Source organism: Pinus tabuliformis, chromosome 7, assembly GCF_031772625.1.
Source record: "Pinus tabuliformis cultivar Carrire ecotype Pingquan chromosome 7, CPIR1, whole genome shotgun sequence".
Taxonomy (NCBI): domain Eukaryota; kingdom Viridiplantae; phylum Streptophyta; class Pinopsida; order Pinales; family Pinaceae; genus Pinus; species Pinus tabuliformis.
Window position 1 is genome coordinate 1,974,451,958 of NC_142293.1, and position 19,749 is coordinate 1,974,471,706.

Sequence of the window (19,749 nt, forward strand, 5' to 3'; positions counted from 1 at the left end):
AGACATCTTCAACAGTGGTGCATTGGGAGATATGCCTCATATCATGATTGTTCATGTGTGACTCATCAAGGTTTGGATAGCCTTCGCAAGAATGGTTGCAAGCTCCCCCTAACAGTATGCATGATCTCCTTTTTGGCAAAATTTCATCATCAAGGCTTGGAATATCATATCTGTCAAAGATGTACTCATTAGATCAACAACATGATTTGATGCCTTGAGTATTCAAGAGGCTTTCTGATCCAATTTTCTCTCTTCTTCATACTTGTGTAACTTTCTTTTCTGGCTTGGTAGTCACAGTGTTAGCTTGTTTAGGGACCCCAAGTCAAGTTACAATCACGAGCCACATGTCCAATGTTATGACATTTGAAGCACTCCATCTTGTTCATGAATGAGGAATCATGAATTCTTCTTGCAAAGTTGCTTCTAGGGTGCTGATGTGGGCCATTATATTTTTCTTGTGGTATGCTCTACAATCCTTTGCCATGTGCCCAAAATTTGTATAAGAATAGCAATAATCAAAAAGTATACTTTGGTACCTGGAGGATGGAGATTGCCTTGATGTACTTCTAAAGTCATTCTGTCTTGGGATCCTTTGATGACATCCATTGCCTCTTGAATCCTTGACACCTTCTGCATATCTTCTTGGAGTAGGGTTTCTTTCAATGTCATCTTGACTCTTCTCCTTGCTTTTGCTGGAACTAGGGGCATCGATATTTCTTCCAAGCTTCTTCATATTTTTGTTGTTTGAAGTATTAGGGTTTACATCATTACTATTTGGGGGTTCACCTGCATAACCAAGACCCGATTTATCAAGAGGAGATCTTTGATGACTTAGGATGTCATCTAGGGTTTGAGAGCTCTTTAGACTCTTGTTTAGATGATCAACTTCTTTCTTTAGGAGATCAATTTCTTCTTTCATCATCTTGCATTCTTCATCCTTCTTTGCTAGATGGTTCTCCATTTCTTCCTTCATCTTGGTTGCTTCACATGATTGGGCCTTAAGTGAGGTGATTTCTGATTTTAATTTGGTGATGTCTTCATCCTTTTCTTCTAGTTGGCATGTCATGGCATTTCTTTCTTTTTCTGCTTCATCAACTTGTCCTTCTAGGAGGGTCAAAACTTCCATCACCTTTTCAGCTCCTTGTGCTTGTTTCTTTGCTTCTTCTAGTTGAGATTTAAGGGAGGAGACCTCTTCCTTGTATTGACCGATTTTTCTTTCAAGTTTGTTCAAGTCTTCATGTCTTTGTTCAAGATGGCTTGACAAAGTGTCTTCCTTTTTCTTTGCTTTATCCAATTGATTTTTCATGGATATGACTTCTTCATGATGCCTTTTCTTGTTTTGATGAAATTCCTCCTTAAACTTGGTGAGCTCCTCATCTCTTTCTTGTACTTGAAGCTTAAATAGGTCAACTTCCTTCCTTGTCTTGTCAAGGTCATGGTCACCATCTTGTGCTTGCTTCTTGAGCTCCTTTTTCAATCTGCTAATCTCTTCTAGGGAAGCTACAAGTTTTGCCTTGAGACCTCCTTTGAGGTCATCTTCAATTTCTTCATCTTCTAGGTCCTCCTTGGTCTTGATGTCTTCATTCTTGTTTTTAGCTTCCTTTATGGGTTCTAGATTTCCTTCTTGCTTTCCATCATCTTCATGAATAGAGGTCATGGTCAATGCTCCTTTTCAGTGAAGATCTTGAAGTTTGTCCCACATACCTTTTGCTGATGAACATTTCTCCACTTTGGCCTTTATAGGATCTGGTAGCACTCAAGATTGCCTTCATAGCTCTTGCATTATATTCCATGGATTCTTCTTCCATCGTGTTTTCAGTAACCACTGATTCCTAGACTTCAAAACCTTGAGCCATTAAAAAATTCTTCATTCTTGCCTTCCATATATCAAAGTTTCCATTGAATAATGGAGCTTTCCCAATTTGATTATCTTCAACTTTCACGGTTGAGGAAGAGACATCTTTAGAAGGATTGGGGGCTTTCTTCCTTGGCTTTGCTATTTGTGTTCTAAAGATTTACCTTCAAGTTGTTAGGCTTTGAGTGAAGGTACTGGCTTTGATACCAATTGTTGGAAATACTGAGAGGTGGTGTGAATCAATATTTCTTTTCAATTGTTATTTTTACCAGTTAAGATCACTTATAATTAGAACACAAAATGAACAATGATAGAATAATAATTTTATTAATCAATGACGAGGACTCCAATCCTCTTTACAATCAATCAAGTACAATAATAATTAGGGCTCCAACCCTAGATGAAGACACCAATCTCCAATCCACTAGGCTCCAACCTGTATTTTTCCAAGCATCGACTTGGACTTCATGAGGCTCCAACCTTGTCACTTTGAGGCACCAACCCTCTCACTGGTATAGGATCCAATCTGGTCTTCTTGAGGACTTCTATCGTCTAGGGCTCCAACCCACAACTTCAATTCGTCAAGATAAGTTTAATGATTCTTCACGACTCCCAATATCTTCTGCAACGAGCCCTGACAATATCTTCACCTGCAGCACTGCCCTCAAACGATCTCGAAGGCACTTAGCTCATCAATGACAACTTTGTCTTCTTAGAAGTTGTCACCATTGCTCTTCATGTCACCCAAATAAAATTCTCCAAGGTCACCTGATGATGACTTCAACATCATGGTCTCCAAGGGTGCCTTCAAAATGCCTACAAGAAATCTTTAAAGTGTCTTTAATATGTTGCCCCAAGAACTCTCCAAGATTTCCAAATACTTCACTGCTTCAAGGCTCCTAATACTCCTCTGCCCAAAACTTCATTGCTCTTCACAGGGCCAAGCACTAATGCTTAGCACTGTTCCTCCAAAATGCCTTCACTGTATTGTTTCACAATAGATGTACTTCAAACTAGACCCAAATTACGCTTCCAAACAACTTAGTGCTTCCCTTCAAAGAAGTGTTTGTATCTGCTCCAAAATACTTCAACTCTGTCACCAAGCTGTTGACCAATCGACTGCACCAAAAGATGCTTCTGGTTTGCTCCAAAGAATGTCACTAGGCACAGATTGTGAGACATTACAATTCTGTAGTTAAGAGTGGCTGTCACATGTGCAAGTTATTAATGTTTGACACAATTGTCACTGGTCTTACTGGCCCGAGCTCTTATTTTCTCCACAGATCAGAGCTTATGTGCTTCAATCCGAGGTTTCTACAAGTGACTAATCACTGATCCAAGTCTTCCCAACAATTCTGTGATCTGAGCTTCAAAATTAGTCAACAGTCCGCGATATATAATTCTGAGCTGAGATGTCAAGGTTCTAAGCAATCACGTCTTCCATAGGAAATTGTCTTCAAGGTGTCCAAGCCTCCAAAAGATGATAGGTCCGAAGTTCAATGGTCACTGTTCCTAAATATGAGGGAACCTTAACATAAAATTGTCACAAGTCCAACTTTAAAACAATCACCCAAATCTGAGTCTTCCACTCCAATCTGTTTGAGCACTGCTGTTCCTCGAGCTTCAAAAAAGATATATATATATATATATATATATATATATATCTATATATATATATATATATATATATATATCTATATCTATATATATATATATATATCTATATCTATATATATATATATATATATATATATATATATATATATATATATATATCTATATATATATATATATCTATATATATATATATATATATATCTATATATATATCTATATATATATATATATATATATATATATATCTATATATATATATATATATATATATCATTTTGAGCCTTCAACAGAAGTAGGTCCAAGCTGCAATAGGACACGTTTTCCATAACTGAGTCTATCACAAGTCCAAGTCTGAGACTAGGCCTCCTCCATAGGGCGAAGACTGTAGTCTTGTTTAGCCCAAGGACCAATCACAAAAATTCAAAAAAATAATGCTACCCCAAAACTTTATTCTCCTCGGCTTCCTTCTTGTGTTTATCTTCCTCTCTGAACCCCTGTGATGTTCTTCACTGAATTGATGATCAAATGATGAGACTGAGCCTTGTATTTATACATGTTTTTTGACCATTGACGAAGAGACACGTCCCTTGGCCATGGAACATGAGCTTACACAAGTCGGCTTAGGTCCGCTAGGATAAAATATATTATTTTAACTTAAAAAATCATTTTCTCTCAATCCAGAAGGAGTTAGAGAGCGAGTGATAGCTCATTAGAACTGGAAAATTGTCTTCTACAAGTTGGTGTCAATTTCATCCTTAATGAGGTCATTTTTCTATCAATAAAATTAAATTTGTGAACTGGTGTCATTATTTTAGTAAATACATTTAAGGCTCCATTCATGTATATACTTAGGTCTTCATGTTTTAGGGTTACAAGATTCCTTCAACACTCATCATTATCATGAATCAAGGCATTTAGGCTTTGGGGCTTCTTCATCAAGAACAAGGACTTCATATAGTCAGGGTTTCATTAAGGCAGGGGCTACTTCATTCATCATTAGATCATTCAAGATAGGGATATAAGTGTAGCTAGGGAAATTGGTATATGCATCATCTTCATGTTTAGGGTTTTCCTAGCGTTTGTATGAGGTTAGGGCAACACCACGAAAGGGTTATTCATGCATCACAAGAATATCTTCAATATCCAAAAATGCCATATTGACATTAATGACAACTTTGACCAACAATATCATCCCTAAAAGTTTGAGAAGGGATCATCAAGAACCTGAAAAGAGTTAAAATTTCTCGACAAAAGCAAGGTTAAAAGGATGACATAGGTCACAGAAAAATTTTGCTCAAATTTCAAAGTTTGTTATATCTTTCCCTACATCTTGAAATCTGTGTGGAAAAATATGAATTGAAAACATTCTTGTTCCATAGTCATTTCAACATCAAGCTTACAACTCTAAACTGTGTCTTCAAGGATAGATTGAGGATGGTGTTATCAACAATGTTGTCAACTGTCCAAGGAAGCAGTGTACAAAATTTATCAAGAATCAAAGTCATCAAGAAACATAAATATATCATTGTAAATCCAATTTCTACAAGTTTTATTGTAAATGATGCTAGTATGACCATTTAATTATGTAACAACTCCTAGGTAAGCCTTTGATTTTGGCAAACAATTTTATCCTAGGAAGTTTTTAAACCTCCACAAATTATGTGTGTTTGTAAACACGCCTAATCGGCAGAGTTTTTCTTCCAGCTTAAACCCCAAAGCTTGGGTGGAATTCATTGACAATGGCTTAGGTGAGTCCTAGTGTTTTATCGAGTCTATTGTAAAAGTGTGTTTAGGAATAATTTTAGTGCATGGTCCCTTGTATTCAGATACCATGGCTAACTTAGTTTATTATAAACACACTTGGTTTCATACTAGATCTTATGGTGTCGCAGAATTTGGTAATGTCTTGAGGGTCTAGTCTAAATGTGTATTTCCCTTCTAAGGGTTGAATTAATTGTAATATTTTGATGTAAAATGGTCCCTCACAGTGAGACACCATTGCTAAAATATTTGAGGGTGGAAAAATTTATTAATCCCCCTTAGAGTCAATTAATTAATTTTTTGGCTAAATTAAATTAAAATCCTAGGCCTGTAAATTAATTAATTTTGAGTCAAAAATAATTATAGAGAAATAAATTACTCTTCAAGTGGAAAATAATAAAAAAATTCGTGGGTCTAAATGAGGTCAATTTTTGGAGGTCCTCCATCAAGGGAAAAATTGATATTTTAAGAAAATTTGAGCCCTTGGACCTTGGTGGTTAAGTCAAAGTCAATTTCTTGAGGAAATTAATTCAAAATATTAATTTTTGGATTTTTTAAGAAAAAATCGAATTTTCCTCAATTAAAAATTCGATGGTGGAGATTAAAAGTTGACCAAATTATTTTCGACAGTCAAGATTATTTTGATGAGGATCAAGCCAACTCGCTGTTATTTTGCACTTGGAGGGTTTTCTTTATATAAGGAAACTATCTAGATTCTATTTTGGGAGGAAATCTTTGGATGAAGTAATTTTGTAACATTGGTATTGAGCTACTGCTATGCTTGGGAACATTTTTTATCATATTAGAAAGACTTTGGGGTTCATTTCATGGTGTTCTTCTATCTGTTGATTTGTGTAATGTGTTAGCTATGTGTTTATCCTATATTGTGTCGAATAAGTTTTAAATTGTTGTTTCATTTGCCAGTGATAAGAACATTCTATTGATACTAGTTATCTTAGGTGATCTGATTCACCATATGATCTAACAATTTTATCTTGAGAAATTATAGAGATTTACAAGTATTCTAGTCCTTGGGCTCCAAGTTCACAGACTGTGGGGAAAATGCGACCTTGTTTGGGCTCTGTTACCACTCAAACTAGTAGGGGTCCTAGGAGGGGATCCGATAGAGCAACTACTAGGCCAAGTGGCAACAATGGAGCAAAAACCTACTATCACCTTAGCTAAAGCTTCCTACTATTTACGGACTCTCACCTATGGGAGGAGTCCTGATATGAGAGGAATCACTAGAATAGATGGATCAATGATAGGATATGAGGTGATTCCTAAAGCCTATTCATAAGAGAGGCTCAAATAGTGGGCTTACTTGCTATAGGAGTAAGGTGAATAACTCTCTTAGAAGGGATAGAGGATTACCAAGACCTAAGGTTTGAGGAATGTTACTTGAAAAGAGGAACCCAAAATCAAGGAATCCTAACAGAAAAGGGTTTCTAGTGTCCTTTGTGAAATTGGAGTTTCAAGTTTGCGGGACTACAAAGAAGCCCAAGTGGACCCGAGCAAGGGCAAGGGTTTGGTTTTTAGCAACAAATTGATGGTCTTGACTAAGTTGGGAGGCGAATAGGATCAAATGGGATTGAATTTATCTTGGAATTCAAGTACAATGATCCTATTGAAGCCACTAACGAAAGGATACCTAGGGAGGAGAACAGTCTTCAAGCTAGGGCTTGGAATATCTTGAGATTCCACTGTGGGATCAACCTCAAATTTGGAGGACCTCTCAAGAAGATCCCAGCGCAGTAGTTGACCAATTTCCAAGGTCTTTCAATGGATACAAACAATTTTAGGTGATGCCCTAGGAGGCCTACTAGGTTAGGGCTCAAAAAAGAAGCAAGGAGGTGAAAAAGGGTTTTATTTTGCAATCACCTTTGGACTAGATGATTGCCTAGCCTTTTGGGAGAATGTAGTCTAATGGGAACAATGTTTAGAGGTGCTTAATTTCAATCAAGGAGTTCCTTAACAACTTTATATAGCATTAGCAACAACTAGGTTACAAGAGAGTTTTATACTTAAAATTATTTACAAATGATGACTTATCAAGATAATGCATGAGCAATCATGTATCCCTAGGACAATAATCCACCATACATTTCAACAATCAATATGAAAAATCCCTGACAAAGATAAGATAAGCAACTTCGTAGAAGCCCAAGAGCAGTTACACCAGCGTCATGAATGAAAATATTCCATAAATCATTTCATGAGACAAATTACAAGATAAGCATGAAAAGAGTACTCACAATGTATAGCGAAATTATTCCAATCATCAAGTGCAAGAAAAGCGAAGCTCCAAGACAAAAATCAAGATCTTCCAAACATCGAAATGCATTAATTCTCCAACTCGTCTATCAAAAGGTCCAGCGAAAATCTCAAGAGATACAAATGATCCAAATCCAAGTGATGATGAGATTCAAATGAGCTCTCATCAATTTATATCCTTCCTAAAGAGTTTGATTTGCCTAATTAGGCCTAATTAAGCCCCAAATAATAAAATAATGTACAATAATGACATGACTTGGTGACAAGCCCACCAAGATAGCTCCATAATACAAAGATAAGCCACTCAAGAGGGCAAAATAGTAAATACAATGAATCGTTGGGCCCTTGAAGAGGCCTAGTGGAGTCCAAAGTGTGCCAAGGTGAGAGAATAGGCTCCAAACATAGTGATCAAGGGGGTGGCCCCTTGATATCCAAGCAAATCAAATGTGGTGTCCCCAAGTGGGTGTGGGGACACAATGACATCCTCATGGGTCTCCAAGTGGATCGATAATGCTTGTATACCATTTGTAAGGGTTAGAATGATGACATAATCCCTCCCTCTGTCTCCCATGGTGAGACATATCCTCATCTGGGCCCTGGAACATCTGCCAAGTGTGTGGTGCAAGTGTGAAGCCGGTTGGGCATGGTGGTCCAAGTGCATCATCCTCATCCAAAAAGGTGGAACATGAACAATCAATGAATAGCATTGAGGGATCCATGAAGTGACAATATGCTCTTTGCTATAGTGGAGGCCCATGGCTCTCAATGCTCACCCTACAAGTGTCAATATGACGCTCTGGAGGGCTTGGACCCTGTATAGGGAGACCAAACCCCAAATGGAGACCCACTTGCAATCTTGTATAAGATCCAATGTGTCCCCTTGAATTGAGTAGAAAAAATCATTAGAGTAATTGAGTAAAATAGCTTACAAATCATGGAATCAATTGGACACTTCATAGTGGCATGCCCTTCCATTGTGGGCTTTGGCATGTACAGGTGTCTCCAAGCTCAATAAGGGGTTAACCAAGGACCCTATTAGGTGGTTTCAAACTCTGAAGGGGGTGACATGTCCATGGTACATCCATCAAGTGGTAGGTAGCACATGATATAATGATGGGATGGAGTGGAGCATTAGGGGAAAGCTCCAAGCCACATGCCATAGTACAAGGGTGGCTACAATAGGGGAAGCCCACTCTTGGGTATATGAATGTAGGAGGGAGAAATTGTAGTACATGAGTTATCCCGGCTTTTGTTTTTTCACCCTTCTTCACATGCCTTTTACCTTTGATTGATTTTTCTTCATAACTGTTTAGGGTCAAAAGGAATTAATTTGCTAAAGAGAGCTTGTAATTTTTTTAATTTGTAAATATTGTAAATATTTGTAAATTATTTTCTAGCTCTTGTTTTGTTTTGTAGCACTTGGGTATTGGGGTTTTAAAATTTTGTATATATATTTGGGGTTTCAAATTCTTTTATTCATTTGTGTAGGTGATAGTTCAAGGGTTTGAACCAACAAATATTTCTAGGCTATTCAACCAAGCAAGGAAGGCTGATCTAGGCCCTTGAGGTAAGATCTAGCCTCCCTAGCTTCTAGAAACTCAATGACCAAGGAAGCCATCCAACATTTTGAGGCCCTAAAGAACTGATTTTTGGGAATTTTTGTGGAGACATTTTGTGATTGCAAGTTTCTGGAAATTGTTTGAGGCCTCTAAGGCCTAGCCATCCTCTCCTCCAACCTTGCCTTCCCCCTTTTTCCCCTTTTCAGGCTAGCCGCTAGCCTTTCTAGGTTGGTTGTGGCCATTTTTGGCCCTCTTCCTTTAGGCCGCAGGCCTTTAAGGGCCTTAACGCTTGTTGTCTAGCCTTTTAGGGGCCTCGACCCCCCTCTTTCCTTTAACTGCAGCCTTGGGCTGCCTCTCCAAGCCCTCGACCCTCCCCTTCTGCCTTTGTCGTAGCCTCTAGGAGGCCTCCATTTGTGCCCTTGCCGCAGGCCCTAAAGGGCCTTTCACTTAGGCGTTGCCCCTCTAGGGGCCTTTCCTTGCCTTGCGTCATCCCTCTAGTGTTTGACATCAGCCCGTGTCGGTTTGTTTCCCTCACCCAAGGTCTTTTTAGGCCTTCTTCCCTCCATCGTTGCCCTTCTTTGGCCTCTAGCTTCATTTTTGCCCCTTCTAGCCCTAGTGTTGGGGTTTTCCTAGTTTTGTAGTCTTGCCCTAGCCCTATTTTCAGTCATCTCTGGTTTTTGCATTGTTTTAGTGGACTAAGATCTTGTTTTGCAGTGGTTTCTCTTGCTAACATTGTGGTTGCAGGAAGTGAGAGTCATCTCCAAGCCTTCTAGCACTCAACTAGGCCCTTAGGCCTCTTGGTTTGCTTCTCTATCCTTCAATTTCCTCTCTGTTTTGCTACAGCCATCTTTTCAGTCCCATAATACTAATAAAGGACATTAAAAGTGACCAAATATCATTAAACAATCACTTAAGTTCATTGACTAATCATTGGAACTCATTTGGCATTAATTATTTGGCACCTTGTTGGCTTTTGGAGGATTGAATCACTGATTTTCTGAGTTAATATTGGTCTGATATCTGCTCTTTAAAGGTCTTATCTAAATATTAAAAGTCTGATCTATAGCTTACAAGTGGTCATAAAACTAATTGGCAGTCATTGCAAGGTTTCTTGCTTTGATTCTCTAGCTTATTTTTGACATTTTGCACCATCTTCTAAGTGATGATATAATAATTTCAAAGTCTGATATAAATTTGTAGACCTCTGAACATATGATTGCAGTAGTAATAAATTACATTTAAGGCTCTAAAATTATCTAAGGAACAAATCTAATTCATGAACATCCATTGTTGAAGTGATTTGGGCTTAGAATTTGGTCAAAGGTTCATTAGCGTCTTATCATTTTTTGCATTAACATAAGTGGCATATGTGTTGTGGTTCCCTCGTAAGTGCTCTAAAAGGTTAATTGAGTTGCTAGAATTGGTAAATTGCTCTAAAAATAACATTGTGGATCAATGCTCTATTCCTATCATAGATAACTAGTATCATTGTGACATTGATTCTAAGGAATATCTTTACTTGTCATTGCTAAACAATTAGATAAGTGGCTATATTGCTATTGGTTTTCTTGTGGATCTATTTTGAAATAAGCATACAAATATTGTGTATTTGCAAGTGAGCTTCATATCTAAATTCATATTCTTGCTAATCAACACTTATTGTTAAATGTCTTAAGCACTTAGAGACAAATCACAACAATATTCAACTTAGAAAAAATTGCTACAACACTTCTTTCTCCATGGCTCTGAGTCTCTCACCATCTTTTGAGAAAATCACTCTCTTAATGATTATGATGTGTCTTCTCTCCCTGGGCTATCTTTTATAATTTTTCATTGAGCTAAATCCCTAACCCTAATTTCCAAAGTGATTGATGGCTAGGATTAAATCCTAACCCACTTGATATCAATGGTAGAGATTAGATCTAATTCACTAAAGTGAATAATTCACTTCTCTTTAGAAAATCTCCGCTGAATTACCAACGTTAATTAATTAATTAATCTTTGCGTTTCTCCTAAGTTAGACTTAGGAAATAATCCTAAATGTCATTTAATAAATTAAGCAAGTACCTAAAGAGGTTTTGGATGACCCTTGCATGCTCAACACTTATAGCTTATGTAGAACAATAGAAGCACTTGTCCACTGCTATAATCATCAACAAAAAAGGAAAAGATGATAAGTGTTAAGTGTTAAGTATGGTTAGGATATGAAATATGCTAATTCAACTACATTCCCAGTAGTACGACTTAACCCAAGTCTTGATGACACTTATATAAGGACAATTTTGTTCCCCCCCCCCCCCCATGGTACAATGTGACAAAATAATATTTTTTTATTGTTAAGAAGTGTTATTAGATCACATCCAATATTTATTATGGTCACAACCTTTGTTTTAAAAACCGGTCGTTTCGACTCTAACTTGACCGAGTTGGTCTGAGTCATAGCCCAATCGGGTCGACTCGGCCTTTGAACTGGACCGGCTGGCCGGGTTGTTACCGAGCCGACCGAGTTGGCTAACGACTCGGCCGACTCGGTAACAACCCGGCTGAGTCCGAGCCGACTCGACCGGCTCGGTAACAGCGGCTGGTCAAGTCACTTCAACGGCATTTTTGTTTTTGAAATTTGATTTTTGGGGACCCCAAAGTCCAATGTAATCTGCCTTGGGTTTTTTGGGGTCCATTCCCCTCTCCTACACCCTATAAAACCCACCCAACCCTCTCATTTCCTCACAGCCATCTCCTTGCATTTGAGTGAGAGTTTGTGAGGAGTTGTGGAGTTTGTTTTTGGAGCAGTAGTGAGGAGTCTTGGGCAAGCATTGTAGCAGGAGTGAGGAGCTTCTTGGGCAGCCATTGGAGCAACATTGAGGAGTTGGTTTGTTGGAGCAACTTTGAAGAGGCAGTTTGTGCCTAGAGGTATTTTTTTTCACTTGTAAAAATCTGTTTTTGCTTATTTATTTTTTTGTGTAAAGCTGGAAATTGAAAAGAGTGTTTTTTGTGAAAGAAATGAACATTGAAGCAATGCAATTTTTTTGTTTTCATTTTCAGATTTTTTTCCTTTGATTTGCAAGTGAAAAAATGGCACCTAGAGTGAAAGATGTTGCTTGGGCATATGTTGAAATGGTTGATAGTCAAATGCATTGCAAATTTTGCCATAGAAAAATTAAGGAAGGTCCTGGGGGCATTAATAGGCTGAAACAACACTTGGCAGGGATTAGAGGCCAAATTACTCCATGTGAATCACCAAAAATTGGGGAGATTAGGAAGGATTTGTTAGCCAACTTTGAGAAGTTTAAAGAAGAAAAGGCTAGGCAAAAAGAATTAGAGGCTGAAATTGGGAGGAAGAGGAGTATACAACAAATGATGGCTAGCAACCCCCATTTTGATTTTGAGGGTTCTTCTTCTATCCCTTGTACTGATGCATCCAAACCTTTTTGATATGTTCCTCCCTCTTTGGAGTCTATTCAAGAAAAGGGTAAGGGTAAAATGAAAAAGAAGGGTGATATGAATATCAAAAGTTATTTCACTGTCACACCCTCCTCTCCATCAGATGCACATGGTCCTCAAGCTAGTAGAACTTTGCAGCCCACTTTAGATGACCATTGGAAGAAAGAATTGAGGGAGATTGCTTGTGATTACATATGTAGATGGTGGTATGATGTTGATATCCTCTTCAATGCTTCCCATTCACCATATTATGAGCCTATGTTTGATGCCATACATGCTGCTGGAAAAGGCTTCAAAGGCCCTACTATGCATGAGATAAGGGGGTATCATTTGCAAAAAGAAATTGCCTCCATTAATGAGTATTTGAAAGATTTCAAGGACTCATGGGCAAGAACAGGATGTACCATCATGTCAGATGGATGGACTGATCAAAGGAACTGTACCATCATAAACTTTCTTATCTTTTGCCCATTGGGAACCGTGTTTCTAAAATCAGTTGATGCATCTGATAGGGTGAAAGATGGACAATTGTTGTTTCAACTATTGGATGAGGTTGTTGAGGAGGTGGGGGTGGCTAATGCTGTTCAAGTCATCACAGATAATGCATCTAACTATGTTCTTGCTGGTAAATTATTAGAGGAAAAAAACAAAACCATATTTTGGACCCCATGTGCTGCACATTGCATAGACCTCATGCTTGAGGATATTGGCAAATTAGATTGGGTCAAAAACACTGTAGATCATGCCAAAAGCATAAATTTATCTACAATCATTCATGGATTTTGAACCTTACAAGGAGACACACAGGGGGTAGGGATATTATTAGGCTTGCCATCACTAGATTTGCTACTCATTTTTTGACATTGCAATCTTATGCTTTCACAACATAGAAACTTGCAAAAGATATTTTCCAGTGATGAATGGAATCAAATCCAGTGGTCTCACAAACATGATGGCAGAGAATTGAAAAAGAAAGTTAATAAGGAAATATTTTGGAGAAAGGCAGTAGAGATTGTGAAGGTTGCTGAGCCATTGGTTAAGGTGTTGTGGTTGGTGGATGGGGAAGATTGGCTATGGGCTTCATTTATGAGGCTATGGATCAAGCAAATGAGCAAATAAAGAGGGCATACAAGGATAAAGTGGCCAAGTATGGGCCCATTTTGGCAATCATTGATGAAAGATGTAACAATCAACTCCGTTGCCTTATACATGAAGCTGGGTATTTTTTGAACCCACGATATCATTATAAAGCTCTGGCGGCAGGAGCTTTGAAGGGGGAGGTTAGAGATGGATTGATTGACTACATTGATCACATGATCCCATTGGAGTGTGATCAGCTGGAGATACACCAACAGGTCACAACCTTCAGCAAAGCCACATGTACCTTTGGGAAGAACCTAGCAAAGATTGCAAGGGAAGTAGATGAGCCAAGTAAACAAAAATTTCAATGTTCAAATTCTTAATACTTATTTTGTTAAATCATTTATAATTTGAAAGTTGGATATAATTTGTAATTTTGTTGAGCTAAGTCATTACACTCCTATGTTTTTTTAAGCACAATGGTGGGAGGCTTTTGGTAGCCATTGCCCTGAATTGCAGAAGTTTGCAATTCGTATTTTGAGTCAAACTTGCAGTGCTACTGGGTGTGAGCGAAATTGGTCTGTCTTTGAGAGGATTCACACGAAGAAGAGAAACCGTTTGGATAAAAAACGGTCAAACGATCTAGTCAATGTCCAATACAACCTCCGGCTCAGACGCAACTAATTGCTGAACAAAAGACCTGATTCAGATCTCATTGTGTTGGAAGACATTGATCCAACATCAGATTGGGTAGTGGAGAGTCATCCAACAGAGTTTGATTCTGATGAGGATTTTGATTTGGATTTACAGGTGGAGGCATCACTCGAACATAATGTTCAGTTGAAGGCGCCAAGTCCTCTAGTTGCAGGCGCTTCCTCTACTCAGCCACGATGGAAGCGCATATCTTATCTATCTTAGCTTGCAGCTGCTGCATAGCCTGCTAGTGCTACCACTTCTACTGTTGCAGTTGGAGATGATGATGAGGAGGAGCCATGGGCTTCCCTGTTTGACTCTGATCCACAGGTTGAGCCAGATGATGTTGGCTCCTCTAACAGTAGCTAGTAGTACTAGTCACAATTTACTTTTGTTGTAGAGGCCATTTCTAGCCTCCTTGGTTATGTGTTTTTGTTTTGATCTCTATATCATCATCATGTATGTATTGGACAGTGCACTGGGTGCCATTTTGATATAATGGATATATTCATGAGCCTATTTGATCATATGTTGTCTTCTATCTATATTCTAATGCTGCGTGTTTGGAAACATGAATGAAAATCTTTAAAATTATGTTTTTTTTATTAAAAAAAAAAATTTAATGTATTTCTTACAACGACCGAGTCGATACCGAGTCGGAGTCAACACTCGGCCGAGTCGGAGTCGGAGTTTTAAAACATTGGTCACAACTAGGTAAGAAACTAATACACCTTGTCTAAGAAAGAAACCCACACACGAGAATATAGCACATCCATTGAAATAAAGATCATGCATTAGGTGCCATCTATGAGTGCACATAACCTTTGAGGTGTGAGGCATAGGAGATGATATACAATGGCCAAGTCATCTGAAAGAACACATAAGTAATGTGAAGCTAGATCATCATGTCTTTGATGGAAGAACTCGAAAAAAAGTCTGATTCAAAAGACACTAGCAAGAGAGATCATCCAAGCAGCAACACCACTCCCATGAGAGGGTGGTCTAGAAGTAGTTGCTCCTGAGTGGGAAACAATTCCTACTTGCTATCTACTTTGCTATTCTAACTCTATTGGTTATCTCTATTCTAAAAGTCACTCCTCATGGTTTCTCAAAAGAAATACATCATGTATCTGTATTACTCTTTTGTATTTTACTCCTTCATTGAACATAGATCTCATAGTCCCACATCTAACGCACCTGGTCCAACATGGTCCTGTAGTTATAATATTTGGTCAGTCAACTTGAATCAAATATCCCACTAACAAATGGTTGGATTTGTTGTCTTTGCAGCCAATGATTATTGTACTGGTCTAGAGGCATATGATGGTGAAACTTGTAGAGTTAGCAGTGCCATTGGTGTCCTAGTAGTGTTTTAGTTTAGTATCTTTTTCATTAGATATTGTTTTTTCTTTATGATTGAGTTGTCTTTAGTAACTTTCTAAAGCAAATTATATAAAGTTGTGCACAACTACAAATTATAGGCTGGAAGGAGTAATTGTACTTTACACTGTATAATGTTACTTTCCGAACTCAGTGGTTGAGATTTTGATGGTAACTTTTTAATCTGTGATTCTGTGGGGTTGCAGGTGTGTTTTCTTCGGCAGTTTGGTCAAACTGTTACAAAAGCTGATTACATAACTTTGAGAATGGGATTTGTGACAGTAAGTATCTTCCTATATTGGCCTTCCACCACTTAGAGTGCTTTTACTGCCACGCATCCATAGATAATTGAAACTGAAAGTTTTATTATGGTATTATGTTCATTGTTGACCATTGTCAGCGAATTCTGGATAGTTGAAGTAACAGGAAATGCTCTTTTTGTCATATTTTACACAAACGAGCATAGACATAAATGCACAAAGAATACGAGAGAGAATATTTTAATTATTATTGGGTGATGCAATGTCTCCTTACATATTCGAAGAGGATTATGTTCCATAACTCAAGTCTCACAAATACCTATTCTTTTAATCACTACATTTAATAACTCGTGACTGATCATTTAACTAAGCCTTTACTATGCCTTGGTCCTGCTTAGGACTATTATATCAAATATCCTCCCATAACGGTCATATTACATAACAGCCTAGATCCATTTGAACTTCATATCAATCAGTTGTCGAGAGGGAACAAGTCCTTCAAGTTGCAAGCCTTTTACAGAGTGCAAAATCTGAGGAAATGTTTGCACCTTGAGGGATTTGATCCCTCTCAATGCTTGACAGGTCCGTACTTAAGATGGATCTAGGGCAGTTAATATATTTTTTTCTTTTTTATCTAGAGGAATCAGCAACTAGGTTGGTCTTGTACTTGTGTGACATGGGGTTGATTTCAATTGCTACCACTATAATCTCTAGGTGCGTATGTATGCCCCTTCCGCAGACACAGGTGAATCAGGGGGATTTGAACCTCGAACCTCCTCTCACATAACACTTCATTTTCACGGCCATCGCCAATTGAGCTGCCCCCTGGGGGCTGATCTAGGGCTGTTAATATTAAATGAAAGGCTATAGCAGATTAATGTCTTTTTTAATGGTATTTGTTCTTGTACTACTGTTAGTTTACATAATTGTAATGTCTGTTGTAAATGAAACGGGAGTTCAATATTTCAAATTCAAAATAGGCACATCTAGTCGTAAGAGTGTGAGGTTTCAAATATTTGTCATTGGCAGTCCAAAACATTGCATGCACTGCACTGGCTTTACTTTGTTGTTCACAACCTTTTTGAAGCTTCTCTCCCATAAGAACCCCCAGTTGTGCATAAGAATGGTTCTTGAGATGCCTGAGAAAAGCTTATTTTCCCCTCTTCTCATATGCTTTTGTTGGCGATAGTTAAATAATGAGAATACAGATACTATTTGATACTACAAATCATTGACATTATAGTTTATACAAAGGTCTAGTCTAGGTTAACGTACTGAAACAAAATGCTGACAGACTGCTTTCTTGCCAGTCTCATTGGGACGGATCAACTGCCTTATTCAACAAGAAAATATTTGCATACAAATACAAATACTGTTGAAATTTTCAAATTTTGTTATGTAAAACAATATAACAATAAAATGATATAATATGAAACTATTTTAATTTTAATTTTTCCTTTTAATCCTATCCCGTGTTTAATAAATTTAAGATTAAAATCTAAAATAAATCTCATGTGAAAATATAAAATATCGTGTCTCAAATGTCACATCTTGGTAATTCATGTAATTTGGTTTCATATGGAAGGGAAAACACAAATATTGCAAGGCCTATACTAAGAACACGTAAAGTTTTGTAATTTAGGCATCACAGGCCCATAGATTCGCTATTTGCTAATATGTTAAAATTTAGGTGAAGTCACTACTCCACTCGTGTCTTGAGAGACTTTCAAGTCAAACTAATCTTATGGAAGACATCAGAAGAAGAAGGTTGACGGAAAATGTACACTTAGTGAATTGATGCCAGTGGTCCTGCTAACCACATCAGTTTTAGGAACAGCTAGGCAATTTGAGTTTATACATAAAGAGATTCATTTAAAATTATATTTCTATGTGGATATTACTTCACTGATTAAATCTGAGTTTAAGCGTAGTTTTTTTCAATCTATTTATCAGTGAAACATGAATCTTCGATCACTCACGATTAATCACGAGTCAAACTCTGCTCTTCCCTCAAACGATCCGATTCAACTTTGGGTGAGTCAAACTCGTGTTGACCAAGTTTGCCTCGTGGTCAACATGAGTTTGACTTGTGACTCACCGATTATTGCAATTTAGGCGACTGAGGCGATTTTCAACCCTCAACTCGGCGAGCATAGGTTTTAACTTTTAGGGTTCCTGCATTTTTTGCTGTGTGGTTTAGTTAGGTGAAAAATTAAACATTAGTCTGTAACTGACTTCTCATTGCTCAGCCCTGCAACTCATACATTGAGAAGGTAATAGAGGCATGGTTTCAGTTTCAATTTACTCTGCATAATAGAGTCATAGTGTAATAGAGGCATAGTGTGCAGTGTGCTCCAGTGTAGCTTCAGTGTGTGCTCTGTCAGAAATTTCAGTAGCAAACCATTATTGTATCATTTCAGCATCAATCAAGAGATTTCAGTTACTTTTTTTTTACTGATTAATATACAGTACTTTATAAACTTTCAGAAGCAGATGCTTCTGGTTCTATGTAGTCACTGGTTAGGAGTCAGGACTCAGTACTTCGGATCATGTTTGGACTCATAATATATACGAGATACTTATTCATTCATGATATTTTGGACATCTATTGATATTATGCATTGTTTGGACATGGCTTTATTGAATATAAAATAAAAATGTTGTTGTTGTTGTTTTTTTTAAATTCAATATATGTGTATATCTTTATTTGTTGAATTCACCGATTTTTCCCTGATCCAATTAAAACTCTTCGCTCTTTTGCCTTGTCGATTTATTGCCGATTCTGGGTCTGGTAACATTGCTATTTATGGAATCCAATAGTTACAAACCAATGTTCCCTTTGTTTAAATTATTGCTCTATTCATGCTAATATATGAAGATGAGGGTTGCTAATGATGTTGACGGGCATGGTATATTGCATATGGATTGTCCTATCCTAACACGTGGTCCACATTATTAGAAAAAATGTTAAAAACGCAATCACATTCGGCAGCAGTATGCTTCTATAATAAGAAAATTTTAGATACCCATCTAAGAGTGTTAAGAAAAACAAGTTGTGCAACAGAATATGGTCGCAGAAAGGATGCCAAAATTAGTGAAGCTGGGTGCTATGAAAAATTTACCATTAGCTTCATGATGCCATGCCTCCAATAATTTATATGCACAATTGGAATTTGTTGTATTTAAAATGTACAAAGTTAATTTTGTTTTGTATTAATTAACTTTTTTGAGTTGACATATGCTAGCATTACCCATGTAACCTTATGTTATTACAACATCTATCTCACACTGGTCTGCAGAGCACCTCTAGGCACAAAGAATGCTTGTTAAAACATAAACAAAACATTTGAACTTTGGACAGGTAAGATGTTTACAGTCCACTTTAAAACAAGGTCTTCAATTAGCAGCTGGAGGTGAATTGTACTAGCAAGGTTGGTGAAGATCGAGTCATGTCATCATCCTTTTATTTGACCATTGACTTGCCAAAGGAATGAAAGTCAATGTTTGCTAAATAGTTGGCCTTGCCAGCATTGACATAGAACTTGGCTTCTTCATCAAACCTACCTCCTCTACATCTTGGTGGTTTTGTTACATCTCAGACCTACACTCAAAGACATCCAAATCCTTGAATAAATTACAACCTTAGAGGCACCTAGGAAGGTTTCAACACCACAACTCTTCCTCTAACCTTAGGTCAGTTCTTTTCTGACACAAGGGGGGAAATTCCTTAGAAAATATAGTTTTGATATTCTTTAATGCAAAAAAATGATGGATTACTAAGATTAGTGCCTATCTAATTGTGCAATGGAGTCACGATCAACAACCAAAA

At 37.6% G+C, this 19,749-nt stretch overlaps 1 protein-coding gene across 1 annotated transcript in view; it reads left to right on the top strand.

Annotated features, from left to right (window-relative positions):
• Positions 1–19,749, top strand: part of LOC149256382 (MLO-like protein 14) — a 168,806-nt gene that overhangs the window by 95,924 nt on the left and 53,133 nt on the right. The window contains exon 7 of the mRNA XM_089460731.1: positions 15,867–15,941. Within this exon, the coding sequence (XP_089316857.1) occupies positions 15,867–15,941 (75 nt within the window). The remainder of the gene's footprint in view (positions 1–15,866; positions 15,942–19,749) is intronic.